At 36.1% G+C, this 16491-nt stretch overlaps 1 protein-coding gene across 1 annotated transcript in view; it reads left to right on the plus strand.

Annotated features, from left to right (window-relative positions):
• LOC126263743 (lysosomal acid glucosylceramidase-like) overlaps positions 1-15045 on the plus strand; it is a 212864-nt gene extending 197819 nt beyond the window's left edge. The window contains exon 11 of the mRNA XM_049960926.1: positions 14010-15045. Within this exon, the coding sequence (XP_049816883.1) occupies positions 14010-14109 (100 nt within the window). The 3' untranslated portion in view covers positions 14110-15045. The remainder of the gene's footprint in view (positions 1-14009) is intronic.
• Positions 15046-16491: the final 1446 nt, after the last annotated feature.

Raw genomic sequence — 16491 nt, forward strand, 5'->3', positions numbered from 1 at the left:
CTTCTTTCACACATTCATGATAAATTTGGAGTGTATTTCAGATGTGTGGTTGTTTCTATGAAAACGTTTATAGTGTCTTCCACAGTGGCAACAGTTTTCCTAATATCTGACACTGCATTTGCATCATTCACAATAAGGTTGAGTTTGTGGCTTGAGCAGTGAATGTATGAGGCTCAATAACACTTCTTTCTTTAAATGGCTTGTACATTGCTCTCTCTCACCTGTCATTGTAGACTAGCCATGGAGGCCAAATTCTACAAAAATTTGTGCTGGAAGATTATTAATTATTGATCAAGAAACTGTCAATTGCTTTGGCAATTGATGAGCCATTTTGTGCCTTTAGTTCTTTTCTTCCCTGATTTTCACTTTCATTTTATGATAGAACTGCATGTGTATTGATACTGTTCCTTTCCATCATGTCTGTTATTTCATCAGTCAGACTGCATAAAACAATGCATTTTAAATGTTAGTGGCTATATTCTTCCTAATATCATCAACTCACAAATTTATCACTTCATGTTATATTTTTTGGTGCAACAATCTTCCAGATGACTCCTTAACTTGCTGTCACCAGAATCCATTGTTAAATTCAATAAATCTAATAAAACACCTTCATCTGCCTGTTTTCCTCTAAGACGAATACTGTGTGCTGCAAAAAACTATACAAGAAAGAACTGATGACAGTATTTGCTTGTTTTGATTAATGATTTTTTGATGCACATAAAGCAATTGGACATCCACAGGTGCATGATTGAGAAAAGTTTTTGCTGGAGCTGGTGCTGTTAAGAGAAACTGTGTTTTAACATGTTTCTGACAGTCTTTATGCATATTCATGAATTTTGTGATTGGCCTAATTATAAATTATCCCAAAATGACTCTAACAGTGCCACTCACACGAGGGAACAAAACATAGTGCTTACATAGGGTATGTTTTAGCAGCATAGAATATGCTAGCCATGGATGCATGTTGTTCTAACCAAGAGGGAGAAAATTTTGTTTGCAAATGGCTTACATCCATCCAATAATAATACTAATTCCTGAAGAGATCCAAGGATGTAAAAAAAAGTTTCTTCTTCTTTCCCACTTCCATGTGGGTAGCTAGCCCAGTATAATGACCCAGATAATCTTCATTGCATCACCTCTAATTACAATTTCCATATCACCTTTTGACACACAAGATGGTTGAGACATTGAGCGAGAATAATGAATACAGACTGCTGTAATTAAGGTGCTGTTGTTGAATTTGATTGTTGTTCAGTGCTACCTTTAGGTGATGATCTTAGTACTTCATTTTTGTTACAATTGTCATCACTTCCATTGTCACTATTATGACTCCTTTTCCTTTCATAAGCAGTAGACCCTAAAAAATAGATAAATATAATTACTTCTTATTATTTAGCCATAGAATGAAATTTGAGTTAAAATAAATGGACAATACATAGACTTAGCAGAAATATAATAAGTGTCAAGTGCCAAGTACCAAAATTATTACTTCCACCAGGCTGTGAATCACAAGAAATTATTATTGTTATTTGTGAACATATTAACATAACCGTGTCATTTAAACTCCTAGAATTTTTTATAAATTCAGCACAAAGCAGGTAGGATTTTTAATTCATGCAACAATCAATTTATGTTTGAAACTACAGTAATTTCCTGTTGTAACTCTGTTGAGATATTTCAAGCACATTTAACCATGTGTTACCTGTTACACATTTCAGTAAAACTGTTCCAGCATAAATAGCATCTATTTCCCAAGGAAGTGTTATAGGCCCTCTGCTGTTCCTACTCTATATAAATGATTTAGGAAACAGTGTGAGCATCCATCTTATATTGCTTGTAAATGATGCTGTCATTTACTGTCTAGTAAAGCTGTGGATACACAGGTTATAGGGGATGATTACAAAGAATGACCACACAGTCATAACACACTGTAGAACAATAGTTATTACTGATAAGAGCATACATTCATAAGCATTCCTCTTCAAAGAGTCTTTTGCGCCAGAGCTGAGTCGACCACCAGCAATGTTACCTCGCAGAGCCATGTTCCCATAAATCATCAGAAGATCAAAATGATGAATCCTAAAAGGAATCCATTAAATTTTGATTACACAATAAATCACACAAATGTAAAGGCCACCAATTCAAGTAAATACCTATGAATAACAGCTATGAACAACTGAAACTGAAACAATCACATACCTTGAGAAGGATATATCCTCTCATGATTGTACTAATGTAACATTTTTACATTATAATGTTGAGGGCTTGGGTAACAAAATCGATGTATTTGAGGCCTTAGTTACAGATCTAGCTCCACATGTAATCGTGGTTACAGAGCATCAAAAAGCTAACCATAATATTCAGTATTATAAGTTACAGGGGTATAATCTTACATCGTTTTTTTGTAGAACAGAACATAAAGGAGGGGGTGCTGCTACTTACGTAAGGAAATGTAACCTAATAAGTTCTGTAGAAAAAGTATCATGGGTTAAGGATTATTGTATCGAGAAAGACTTTGAAGCAGTGATAATTAAGTTAATGATTGTATCCGTCCCACTTATTGTGCTAAGTATATATCGAGCCCCTTCTGGTAATCTCGAGGTTTTCCTGGAAGCACTGGATAGTGTATTGGGGAAGCTAAGCAAGGGTGGCAATACAGTAAATATTGTAATGTTAGGAGACTTTAATATAAACACACTAAGCAACAGCCAGGAATGCAAAGGTTTACAAGACTGCATAAGATCCTATGATATTAAAGATCTACTTGGTCAAGTGCCCACTAGAATAACTGAGTCAAGCAGCAGTTCCATAGATCATGTGATGACCAATTATGAAAAATGTTGTTTCGGCACAGACTGTAAACGGGCACATATCTGATCATCTAGGACAATTATTAGTGAATGGTTGTCTTAATAAACTTAAACAAAACAAAAAATTTGAGAATAGAAGGTATTTTCTGAATACAACATCACCTTGCTAAAGAATACTTTGGGTCAAGAATCTTGGGAATCAGTTTATAGAGAAAGGGGAGTTGACAGCAAATGGGAAGTATTTGTAAAAATTTTAACTAGACATATTGATATTACTATCCCGGCAAAGAAGATGAATGTAAATAAAAATAAACCTCCAGTAGTCAAACGTGTAAAACTTGATGAAAAAATGAAAAGACTCAAAGAAGGAATGGAGTATATGTATAAGCTACACAGAGAAACCAGTCTTGATTCATATAAAGAGGATTATAAAAAATATAAATATGAGTATCGCAAGGAAGTAAGGAGAAAGAAAGTAGAACATATTAGTAAACAGATCCGAAATTCTGACTGTGTCTCAAAGTCGTGCTGGGCAGTAGTTAATGATATGAGGAACACTGATTCAAAAACTAAAATTAATAATATAGAGTTAAGTATACATAATGATAATTTTTCTGATCCTTATATAGTTAGCAATATATTTAATGATTACTTTATAGATGCTATTGAAAATGATACTTGCATGAAACAGGAGAGGCCGTTTAAATATGATAAGGAAAAGGAAAGGGACTCTTGTATGCTACCTACAGTAACCATCAAGGACGTAACAGAGCTAATTGACAACCTAAAAAATAAAAGATCAGCTGGATGGGATGAATTCTCTCCTTTTCTACTGAAAAAAATGCAAGGGTGAGTTAGCCAGACCGTTAGTCCATCTAATAAATTGTGTACTTGAAGAAGGTGTGTTTCCGAAGAAACTGAAACTTGCTTTAGTTAAACCTTTATATAAAAAAGGGGAAAGAAAACAACCACAGAACTACAGACCAGTTGCCTTAACGTCAGTGTTTGGTAAATTAATTGAAAAAATAATGCTAGAAATCCTAATTGAGCACTATAATATAAATGGTGGTCGGAGCACCATATCTGCAGCAGTACAGTTTGTACACTGTCTGATGGAGAAAATAAATGAGGGTTACGAAACAGCAGGAGTGTTTTTAGATCTTTCCAAAGCGTTTGACAGAGTCCATCATGGCGCTCTTTTAAGTAAACTTGCTTATAATGGTGTCAGTGGGAAACTGTTGCTTTTAATAGAATCTTACCTTAAAGATAGACAACAATGCACAGAAGTTGTGTATGATAATGGAGAGGTAATTGCAAAAAGAAGATCAAAGATAAGGAACATAAATTTTGGTGTGCCACAAGGCTCTATCTTGGGCCCCTTCTTGTTTATTTGCTACGTGAATGATTTCCCAAAAGTATTAGACACCAGTCATCGTATTACTATGTATGCTGATGACACCTCTGGGGTTTGCTGGGCACGTAGTAATGATGACCTAAATTCAGTGGTACAGAATTTTGTTGAAAAAGCCCAAACACATTTTGAAAAAGAAAACCTGAGGGTCAATATTAACAAAACTAATTTAATTTATTTTAAGACAAGTAGTTCAAATAAAAATACTGTTCTAAATGAGGACATTCAGGAAAATACCTGTTCAGAATGTAAATTTCTGGGGATATATATAGATGACAGACTTTCGTGGAATCAGCAAATAGATCATGTCTGTGGTAAAATAACATCTATTCTGTATTTACTAAGGAGATTAGTTCAATATTTAGATATCGAAGCAATAAAAATAGCGTATTTTGGGTTGGTGTATCCCCATCTATCTTATGGAATTGTATTGTGGGGTGGGTGTAGCCAATACAATATAAAAAGGGTATTTGTATTGCAGAAAAGAGTAATAAGAACTATGGCAAAAGTAAGACCCAGAACTTCATGTAAAAACCTGTTTATTAAGTTTAATATTATGACTATCTATGCAGTATATATGTTTCAATCAATATTATTAGTGAAAAAAGACAAAAAAGTGACAAACAGGAATATGGAAATCCATGATTACAATTCAAGACAAAAATCAGACTTTCATATGGTGAGCAGACGATTGAATCTAACAACAAATACCCCATTCATTAAGGGAGCAATATTTTATAATTCTCTGCCAAACAACCTGAAACAGCTTTCTGGTAGAATTTTTAAAAACGAATTAAAAAAAATGGCTTGTATTGAAGTGCCCATACAGTATGGTGCTGACATGATTTAACCTCAGGAATGCTATATTAAATATACTTAAATGATATTTTACTTAGTAGCATGTAATCTATTTATATTGTGTATCAATAATCTGAATGTAATTATTATAACATTGCCCATGCATGTTAAATACATGTTTCGAGCTGTAAGATAAATAAATAAATAAATAAATAGATAATGTTGTGTGGAAAGCAAACCAAAGACTGCATTTTACTGATACAACACTAAGAAGATGCTACAAATCCACTGAAGATTCTGTCTATGCTAAGCTTGTCCATCCTTTGCTGGAGTATTTCTGTGGGGTTCTTACTGGATAGGATGGATAATGGACATTGAAAAACTTCAAAGAAGGGCAGCTCTTTTGTATTATCATAAAATAAGGGAGACAATGTCACTGATATGATATGAAAAATAGGGTGGCAATTTGTGGGTAGATGTTTTGATGAATTTTCAATCTCCAACTTTCTTCCCCAAATGTGAAAATATTGTTTTGATATCCACCTACATAGAGAGGAATGACCATCATAAAAAAATAAGAGAAGTCAGAGTTCACATGGGAAGGTTTATGTGTTTGCTTTCCTCATGTGAAACTGGTTCAGTGAACTTTTTGCTAGATACATAAATGTGAACTGTGCAGTAGTCATGTAGATGTAGAATTTATTTATGTATTATATCGCATGTCATGTCAATTTGTATAGAGAACATCAAAATATTAGTAATGCTATTGTTGCCTAACAGATTAAATTATAATAAAATAATGTCTTCATTTAAATTACACATAAAAAACATAAGTTACTTAAATATCTTGACTTCCGAAAAACATGACCAAGTAAGTATGTAATGCAACTGAGCTCACCTTTCTTAAAATAATTCCTGATATTGATTTGATGGTTACAATTACTCCATGAAACAATCACAAATTAGGTAAATTATATACTCAAAAACACTATTATTCTTTATCCTACAATTAATTATCTTCCTGGACTTCCACATTTTACATTGTTGTTGTGCACACATCTTTCCTGGTGCTGATGTTTGGAATATTCGTTGCCACTCACTGGGATGCATTAAGTCCTGTGCAAATGGAAATGTGTAACTGAAATTGTACTTCATATTTCCATAACATGCAAGACTAGGAGTTTTATTGTCAAAATTCTGTAGAAAAGACCATGTCAATGGAGCAAATGGTCATATTTGCTCTTATCATGTCAAGAACCTGGTTAAGTAAGAAACTTTTTTGATGGTAAATGATCAAGTTATTGTATTAAAGAGTGTTTAAGATAAATATTTTCCATCAAGTACTATTCAATGCTGCAGTGCCTGAACCCTCAAGAAAGTGGTTTTCAATTAATATTTGCTCTTATACATGGATGCAGCAACTTAGCCTGAGGACAGAGTGTTTTAGAAACTCAATGTCTTTTAAACTTGTGTACAACATCTATGGAGTGGTTCCCTACCACTCATCCAGAAATAATAAAACTTCCTGCAGAACTCAAATTCAGTCTTCATTCTGCTGTCAAGAACAAGTAAGAAAAATAACAGCAGCTTACCTAAAAAAAAAAAAAAAAAATAGTATTTATTTTGCAACAGTAAGCAATTGGAAAACAATTAGGAAAAGACAAGTTCTGTAGAGAACTTCACTTTATAACATAACTGTAATGCAGGTAGTGTAGCTCCTTCAATAACCTATATACAATCATATTTCAAAACATTGTCCACTGCAAATGCTCTACTTTGGTGTTACAACATACATTTCTTGATTATGACAGGCAGTTAACACATATGTCTTAATAGTATGTTCAACTGACAGTGGTTATATAAAATAACTTAAACCAGTCAAAAGAAAATAAATCTGTAAGTGGTACTGGTCCCTGTTTCTTCTTCCCACTAAAACGTCATCCACAATTATTTTACGGCATTAAAAGACTGCTAGGTTTTGCATATTTGCTGCACTGCATGTTAGTGCTGTAGCCAAGAAGCTGAACTTGCTTTGTTTTCTTCAAGTCACAGTGTGCAACATTTAATTCCTTGTATTAAAATATTTCAGTAGATTGTGTTCCAAGTTCCTAAATTAAAAGGTGGGTCAGTGACAGAATAAATACATGATATGGTCTGTTACTAATATGCAGGGTGTAAGCCTACCAGGTGGCATTTTTAAAATTTTTAAAATTAATATTTTAGCAGCAGAAAAGTATTTCAATTTAAAATTATCTGGGAGTAACCATGTTGTTCATGGTTATGTCACAGTGCCTGCCAGTAGCAGAGTGGATTGCTTTTGCCCAAATTTATTATTTCTACTAACTTCCCTGCTGACAAGTCAGTGCTGATTATATGAAAATAACACTCACATCTTTTCAAACAAGTTCAAGTATCTTCTACAAAAGGGCAGCTGCCCACCTTTCCCTTGCTACACATGCCCACAATGATATTTAGAGAGAAATCATGAGAAGAAGTAAATTTGTACTCTATACAAAATGTAACTTTTCAGTTGGTAGGGGATGGGAAGGCGATGTGAGTGATATTTGACTCCCACAAACATTACTCTTGCAGGTTAGGTAGCACACAAAACAAACATTCATCAGTAGTTCTATGAAACCAGGGGTGACACTGTGAAGTAAGGAGTGCTGAAATAACTTTACATAAGAATCATATGCTACAAATTAAAAAAAAAAAAAAAAAAAAAAAAAAAAAAAAATTACGACTGTAGAATGATAGTGTGATAAGAATTGTTTGCTAATGAAACCTAAAATCAAGAGGAACCAAGGCAAAACCAGCTGACTTCTATTGATAGCCCCACTTCCCAGGTCCTCTGCAAAAAGTGCCAGTTACATTGTGCATGTAGTAATTGGAAAATTTAACTTCTCCTTAAGCTTCTTATCACAGCAACTTTGTCTTGTTTTACAAAACAAATGGTAAAATCAAAAGGGACTAATTTCATTAATTCATTCAGGGACTAATTTCATTCATTTATTCATTCATTCATTGAACATCAGGTGTACATCCCATCGAGAAGTAAGAGTGATTTCAGGTGTGCCGCAGGGTAGTGTCATAGGACTGTTGCTATTCACAATATACATAAATCATCTGGTGGATGACATCAAAAGTTCACTGAGGCTTTTTGCAGATGATGCTGTGCTGTATCGAGAGGTTGTAACAATGGAAAATTGTACTGAAATGCAGGAGGATCTGCAGCGAATTGACGCATGGTGCAGGGAATGGCAATTCAATCTCAATGTAGACAAGTGTAATGTGCTGCAAATACATAGAAAGATAGATCCCTTATCATTTAGCTACAAAATAGCAGGTCAGCAACTGGAAGCAGTTAATTCCATAAATTATTTAAAATGGAATGATCATATAAAGTTGATTGTCGGTAAAGCAGATGTCAGACTGAGATTCATTGGAAGAATCCTAAGGAAATGCAATCCGAAAACAAAGGAAGTAGGTTACAGTACGCTTGTTCGCCCACTGCTTGAATACTGCTCAGCAGTGTGGGATCCATACCAGATAGGGTTGATAGAAGAGATAGAGAAGATCCAACGGGAGCAGCGCGCTTCGTTACAGGATCATTTAGTAATCGCGAAAGCGTTACGGAGATGATAGATAAACTCCAGTGTTGAGATATTTCAAGCACATTTAACCATGTGTTATCTGTTACACTGCAGGAGAGACACTCAGTAGCTCGGTACGGGCTTTTGTTAAAGTTTCGAGAACATACCTTCACCGAAGAGTCAAGCAGTATATTGCTCCCTCCTACGTATATCTCGCGAAGAGACCATGAGGATAAAATCAGAGAGATTAGAGCCCACACAGAAGCATACCAACAATCCTTCTTTCCATGAACAATATGAGACTGGAAGAGAAGGGAGAACCGATAGAGATACTCAGGGTACCCTCCGCCACACACCGTCAGGTGGCTTGTGGAGTATGGATGTAGATGTAGATGTAGAAGAATGAGAACCATTAGGGGTTTAGAGCAAGTCACAGTATCAATTCATAAGAGACAAGCAAATCATAGAGATGCTATTACTATACTGCTTAGTGGTATTCATGTTTATACCAACTAAATTTAGCCTAGTAAATCAGAGAGGAAGCCACTACTTTGAGAAAAATTGCAGCTTTCTCAGTTATGCTAAACAGTTGCATTGGTGTTTTTCAATGAAAACAATTGTTTACAATTTCCAATCCTTAGTCATGTTTACAGTACATTACTACCTGTTACGCAGATTCACAGTGAATGCTGCTACTTGGCTTATAAATAACAGAACTCTTCCAGCTTTGAACTGATATTCAGATAATTTATAGAATGAGTGGCTAATGAGTTACCTTTATGGTTTTCTTTTAAAATGCCAAAGACTTTCAGTACCATGTTTTGTTACCTGTGCACAAGAGTACTTAGTTCTACTCTGAGCTTCACACAAGGAGATGATATTTTCATTAAAATGATTAATAAATAAATTCAGTGGTAACTGAGTATATAAATATCATGACCCTTAAAAAGACCTCTGCAGCAGGTGTGGTTATGTTCTTTTCACAATATGCTTACTGCTCATTTTTGATGAATAAATACTTTATTGACTTCAGGTACACTGCTCCAGAAAAAAAATCTAATAGGGAACAAGGCTTTAAAAATACATATTAAGTCAGCAATGAGATAGACTCGTAAGAGTTTCTTGCTTAGTTTAATTGTGTGTTGACTCCATTTTAACTTATGATCTAGCTGTACTCCAATGAATTTTACACAGTGTGCTTCATTTATTGTATTACCATGACATGAGTCTTTCTTGAGGTTACAACTTAAATTGTTTGCTGTAAAATAGTTGCAACCCTGTTCAGCTATCATATGAGCTTTGTTTGAATGTGTTGTGTTTTGAGTCTTGACTAGAATGCTTGCGTCTTCAACAAACACTATAGTTTTTGAACCATTCTTGAAGAATAATATTGAACCCATTGCCAGTCCAAGTGGAATTGCACATGTTTTATTCCTGCATGTTGGGATTAGTTACATGCTCTGTAACACAAACTGTCATTGGTACCCTTTTCCTTCAGTTATGGGTAATCCTCTACCTTATAAACCAAGACAGCTAAGTGCAACGCAAATGATACACATATATTGAAATCAATAAATAAAGGCAAAGCTGCATGGGAAATTATTAAAACAGAAACTAACTGTGATGATAAAGTATACCAGACACCAATTCCACCCGATATTCTAAATGTGCATTTTGTCAGTCCTCAATCAGATAACAGCACAATGGAGAATGTGAGTAAGGCAGAGGCACTGCTGCCAGAAATGGACAGCAAGCAGACAGACAGCTTTCACTGGACTTGTGTAACTGAGAAGGTGGTCAATGAATCAATAGTTAAGCTCAGTAATTCTTGAGCAGAGGATTACTATGGTCTCTCAAATTATGTTATTAAATACATCAGAAATCAAATTGTAATGCCACAGACTAAAATAATCAACAAAATTTTAAATAAAAGTAATTATCCAGAATGTTTAGAAATATCTGTAGTTAAACCAGTACATAAGTAAAGAGATATAGCCTCACCAGATAACTATCGACCAATATCACTTATACCCATAATATCAGAAATAATAGAATACTGCATGCATAAATAGATGTGTCAATATTTTGAACATAATGATATACTCAGCTCCTCACAGTATGGTTTCAGATCTAGCCTTTCTACAGTCAAAGCAGTTGAGAGTATGGTAGCAAATATATACAATTGTTTTGAAAATAAAGATATTACCCGTGCAACACTGTTGGACCTCAGGAAAGCTTTTGATATGGTCTCCCGCAATATTCTCATAAAGAAACTCTACCACTACAGAGTGAGAGAGAATGCTCTATGCCTAATGCAGTCATACTTGGATAATAGAAAACAGTTAGTTAAGGTAAATAATCAAATGTCAGAATGTCTTCAGTTGTAAAGGGTGTACCTCAAGGATCTGTTCTTGGACCTTTCCATATATAACACAAACATACACACAAAATTCAAGCTTTCGCAACAAACGGTTGCTTCATCAGGAAAGAGGGAAGGAGAGGGAAAGACGAAAGGATGTGGGTTTTAAGCGAGAGGGTAAGGAGTCATTCCAATCCCGGTAGCGGAAAGACTTACCTTAGGGGGGAAAAAGGACAGGTATACACTCGCACACACACACATATCCATCCGCACATACACAGACACAAGCAGACATTTGTAAAGGCGAAGAGTTTGGGCAGAGATGTCAGTTGAGGCGGAAGTACAGAGGCAAAGATGTTGTAGAAAGACAGGTGAGGTATGAGCGGCGGCAAATTGAAATTACCGGAGATTGAGGCCTGGCGGATAACGAGAAGAGAGGATATACTGAAGGGCAAGTTCCCATCTCCGGAGTTCTGACAGGTTGGTGTTAGTGGGAAGTATCCAGATAACCCGGACGGTGTAACACTGTGCCAAGATGTGCTGGCCGTGCACCAAGGCATGTTTAGCCACAGGGTGATCCTCATTACCAACAAACACTGTCTGCCTGTGTCCATTCATGTGAATGGACAGTTTGTTGCTGGTCATTGCCACATAGAAAGCTTCACAGTGTAGGCAGGTCAGTTGGTAAATCACGTGGGTGCTTTCACACGTGGCTCTGCCTTTGATCGTGTACACCTTCCGGGTTACAGGACTGGAGTAGGTGGTGGTGGGAGGGTGCATGGGACAGGTTTTACACCGGGGGCGGTTACAAGGGTAGGAGCCAGAGGGTAGGGAAGGTGGTTTGGGGATTTCATAGGGATGAACTAAGAGGTTACGAAGGTTAGGTGGACGGCGGAAAGACACTGTTGGTGGAGTGGGGAGGATTTCATGAAGGATGGATCTCATTTCAGGGCAGGATTTGAGGAAGTCGTATCCCTGCTGGAGAGCCACATTCAGAGTCTGATCCAGTCCCAGAAAGTATCCTGTCACAAGTGGGGCACTTTTGGGGTTCTTCTGTGGGAGGTTCTGGGTTTGAGGAGATGAGGAAGTGGCTCTGGTTATTTGCTTCTGTACCAGGTCGGGAGGGTAGTTGCGGGATGCGAAAGCTGTTTTCAGGTTGTTGGTGTAATGGTTCAGGGATTCCGGACTGGAGCAGATTTGTTTGCCATGAAGACCTAGGCTGTAGGGAAGGGACCATTTGATGTGGAATGGGTGGCAGCTGTCATAATGGAGGTACTGTTGCTTGTTGGTGGGTTTGATCTTTTTTTCCCCCTAAGGTAAGTCTTTCCGCTCCCGGGATTGGAATGACTCCTTACCCTCTCCCTTAAAACCCACATCCTTTCGTCTTTCCCTCTCCTTCCCTCTTTCCTGATGAAGCAACCGTTTGTTGCGAAAGCTTGAATTTTGTGTGTATGTTTGTGTTTGTTTGTGTGTCTATCGACCTGCCAGCACTTTCGTTCGGTAAGTCACATCATCTTTGTTTTTAGATATATTTTTTTCTTGTGTGTGTGTGTGTGTGTGTGTGTGTGTGTGTGTGTGTGTGTGTGTGTTTGTGTGTGTTTGTGTGTGATGCAGTGCTACATGCCGATAACACAACACTCATCACACCAACTTGAAAATTGCTACACAGCATGGCAGTGGCAATGGAGAAGTGCACTACTTTTTTTGAAGCAAATGTACCGCTGAAGAATGATGTAAAACTGAAGCTATTGTATTCAGTCTGAATGCTCCCAGTCATGATAACAAAACAGTAAAATTATCAGGATTTCATATAGATCAAAAGCTCAGCTGGGATACCCACACAGGGAAGATATGTGGCTAATTGGCACATGCCATATATCTGCTGTCCAAGCTGAAGAGCAGTGTCAGTAAAGAACTTCTGTTGTATGCATAGTTTGCATTCTTCCATTCACACCTGAGTTATGGAATATGATTATGGGGCAATTCCGTAGGCTCAGAATTAGTGTTTAAATGGCAACAGAAAGCCATAAGGTGGATAGCAGAACTTAGCCCATATGAATCATGTCAAGATTATTTTAAGTAACTAAATATAATGACAGTGCCTAGCCTGTATATTTACAACTGCCTTGTCTTCGTTAAAGAGAATCTGAGTAAATTTGACTGAAGGAGGACAGTTCATGACCATAACGTAAGAAGTGGACATATAATTAATATGCCTCATGCTAGGCTTGCAAGGACACATAACAGCTACAAATATCTTGGTCCTGTCTACTCCAAAAAATTACCTGAAAATGCCTACACAGTGGCAGTAAATAAATTTAAAACTAGTCTTTTGAGGTGGATCAAAAGTAAAGTAATTTACTATGCTCAAGAGTTCCTTGAGTATGTGACAAATGACCCACTTGCCTTATGAGAATGAACTATAAATTAACTGCAAACTATACATATGCCACAATGTGCAACTATTTTATTACTGTTTCATGTACTTACTGTTAATTATCTGTTTGATTATTTATTTGTCATTCACTGTACTACGTAGTTCATTTATCTTGTAATTGATCTATTAGGAAACTTCTTGCTATTGACATTTGCACAAATATGTATTCTATCTATCCTGGATTATTATATTGTAGTTAATAACGTTTTTCATGTCAAACAATATATGATTATTATTATTGTTATTATTACTATGTACATACTGATGACACCAATTGCATGTAAATATGCTCAAGAGTGGAATCAAACGTTTGTATTTATAATTATCTATAGCTATTACCAGTACACATCCTAACCATAGACAAAGTTTACACAAATGTAAAGTAGATAAAAGGCTTCATTCTGAAATTATCAATATTCAAACATTATAATGATCATCTAGTTCATCAGTTTTTATCAAAATTTACACTTGATGAAATGCATTAATATGATAATAAGGTTTTCTGTCTCTTTAACAATATTGTTTATATTCCAACCTGGAGATTCTGTTGTTTTCTTTTTTGCTTCATGTTCTGACTGCTGATGTTTCTGTGTTCTAGGGGAGATCGTAATACAACAATATCAATTGCAGACCCAGATCGTGGCTACATTACTCTTTCAATTCCAGAGAGATCTTTCAACACTCTAGTGTACTGGTAACATACATGTGTGGGATTTTTAATAATGTCTGAAATTTTTAAGAATGATGCCTCAAATTGTTGATGGACATGGAAGATTAAGATCTCTTATAAGACAGCTTAAATTTGTTTTTGATTATGGACTGAAGAACACAATAATTCAAATAAAACTATTTTGTTGTCCATGTACAAATAAGTTAATGAAACAGTGATGTGTGTGTGGGTGTTTGTTTTTTATTTTACACTCAGTGAGCTGAGACAGCATGTAAACCAAATGGTCAGTGCGGTAGATTATTATTATTTTATTTTCAGTGCTTGTAATGGCATTTCTGATGAACTGTCCTATATCTAACGTTTAATTTCAAATCAGCCATCGTACATTTTTGTGGTGTTACAATAGCCTCCTTTGAGACCTAAGTTAGTGAACTGCATGTAGTCTGCTAAATGTGATAAAATCACTACAATAAACATGTTCATGTGGAAGTACATTGCAGTAGTTATGCAGATGTGGAGATATTTGTGTGGGCGCTAAAGTAGAGAGCTGCTTCAAAACAATTTTCAGTCCAAAGATGATAACAACAACAAAATTTTCCTTGACATGCTATCTGTACCTTTAAATGGCTGTACAATGCTCTTTGATTTACAACATGTATATCTATGTAATGCCTCCAAATTTTGTGTTTTCATATGCATTTACTGATATATGATAATAAGTCACTATACAGCTAACTGAAACAGCTCTTTTTGTGGATAATTTTATTACTTATAGTATAATATATGGTAGCATATTATGAATAACAAATGATATAATTATTTCACAGTGAAGTAGAATGCAAAGCAGGCTACTGGTTGCCCTAAGCAGCAATACATATGTAAACCACTCTATACATTTGAGGAAGAGGGTACAAATCCGTAAAAAGCATTTTGTATTTTAATAAAAAACATGAGTGATTGATAATATATGTTTTAATTTACATTGTAATCTAAACAGTAATTTATAGAGTAGGATAGTGAGGCTCATAGCTGATGCAGTTATTATATGAAATCCCACTAATGCATTACAGTCAAGATACTGTAGCTGCAGATTCTTCAACCAAAAATTTTGTCCATCGAATGTATGCATCCCTGGTGAGTAATTGTATTACAGATTTTGAGGCATCTCAAGCTCAAATAGCACAATGAACTGGCCTGTCAGACACTCACAGGCCAACCCATTAACAAACTATTTATAATTTTGAATTAATTTTTAATGTTTCCAGCAACTCTGTTAATGAAGTTGACAGTCCTCGATATAAGCTGTGGGTTTGGCTTTCAGGCTCTTGTTTGTCTTTAATTAATAAAATACTCTGGAGTAAACTGATCTTAAAAACTAAAAAGCAGGTTGATATCATTTATTTCAGCTTTTTGTGGAATTCCTGGCCTCATTATCATCACCTTCAGTTCCTGGGGTTAGGCTAACTGCCTATTCTGTTTTCAAATGTTATTGTTGATCTCATCTCATTTTGTGTCTACCAGGGTTTCTTCTTTCTCACAGACCATATCCTAACAGTTGTTTTTTTCTTCTGGCATTCAGCTTACATGCTCTTCCCATCTATTTCAAAATTTCTCTATTGTGCTGCTTATCTCCTCAATGTTCAATTCATCTCTAATTTGTTAATTCCTAATCCACTCTTGGCATGTACACCTTTTCACTGCTCTTAGAAATCTTATTTCAGCTCCCTCTATTTTGCTGTTTTCCCTCTTTATGAAAATCCAAGGTTCACTCCTGTACAAAAGATACACACTTTTATCTCACCAGATTTTTTTCCCTTCTTACTCCATTCTTTAAGGTTCTATTAATAGTGCCACATACGTACTGAAACTGATGAAAGCTTGTTTCTACGAGGTGCATTCAAGTTCTAAGGCCTCCGATTTTTTTTCTAATTAACTACTCACCCGAAATCGATGAAACTCGCGTTACTTCTTGATATAATCGCCCTGAAGACGTACACATTTTTCACAACGCTGACGCCATGATTCCATGGCAGCGGTGAAGGCTTCTTTAGGAGTCTGGAAAATCGCTGAGGCAATAGCAGCACGGCTGGTGAATGTGCGGCCACGGAGAGTGTCTTTCATTGTTGGAAAAAGCCAAAAGTCGCTAGGAGCCAGGTCAGGTGAGTAGGGAGCATGAGGAATCACTTCAAAGTTGTTATCACGAAGAAACTGTTGCGTAACGTTAGCTCGATGTGCGGGTGTGTTGTCTTGGTGAAACAGCACACGCGCAGCCCTTCCCGGACGTTTTTGTTGCAGTGCAGGAAGGAATTTGTTCTTCAAAACATTTTCGTAGTATGCACCTGTTACCGTAGTGCCCTTTGGAATGCAATGGGTAAGGATTATGCCCTCGCTGTCCCAGAACATGGACACC

The sequence above is a fragment of the Schistocerca nitens genome, chromosome 6 (assembly GCF_023898315.1).
Source record: "Schistocerca nitens isolate TAMUIC-IGC-003100 chromosome 6, iqSchNite1.1, whole genome shotgun sequence".
In the NCBI taxonomy this organism is placed as follows: Eukaryota; Metazoa; Arthropoda; class Insecta; order Orthoptera; family Acrididae; genus Schistocerca; species Schistocerca nitens.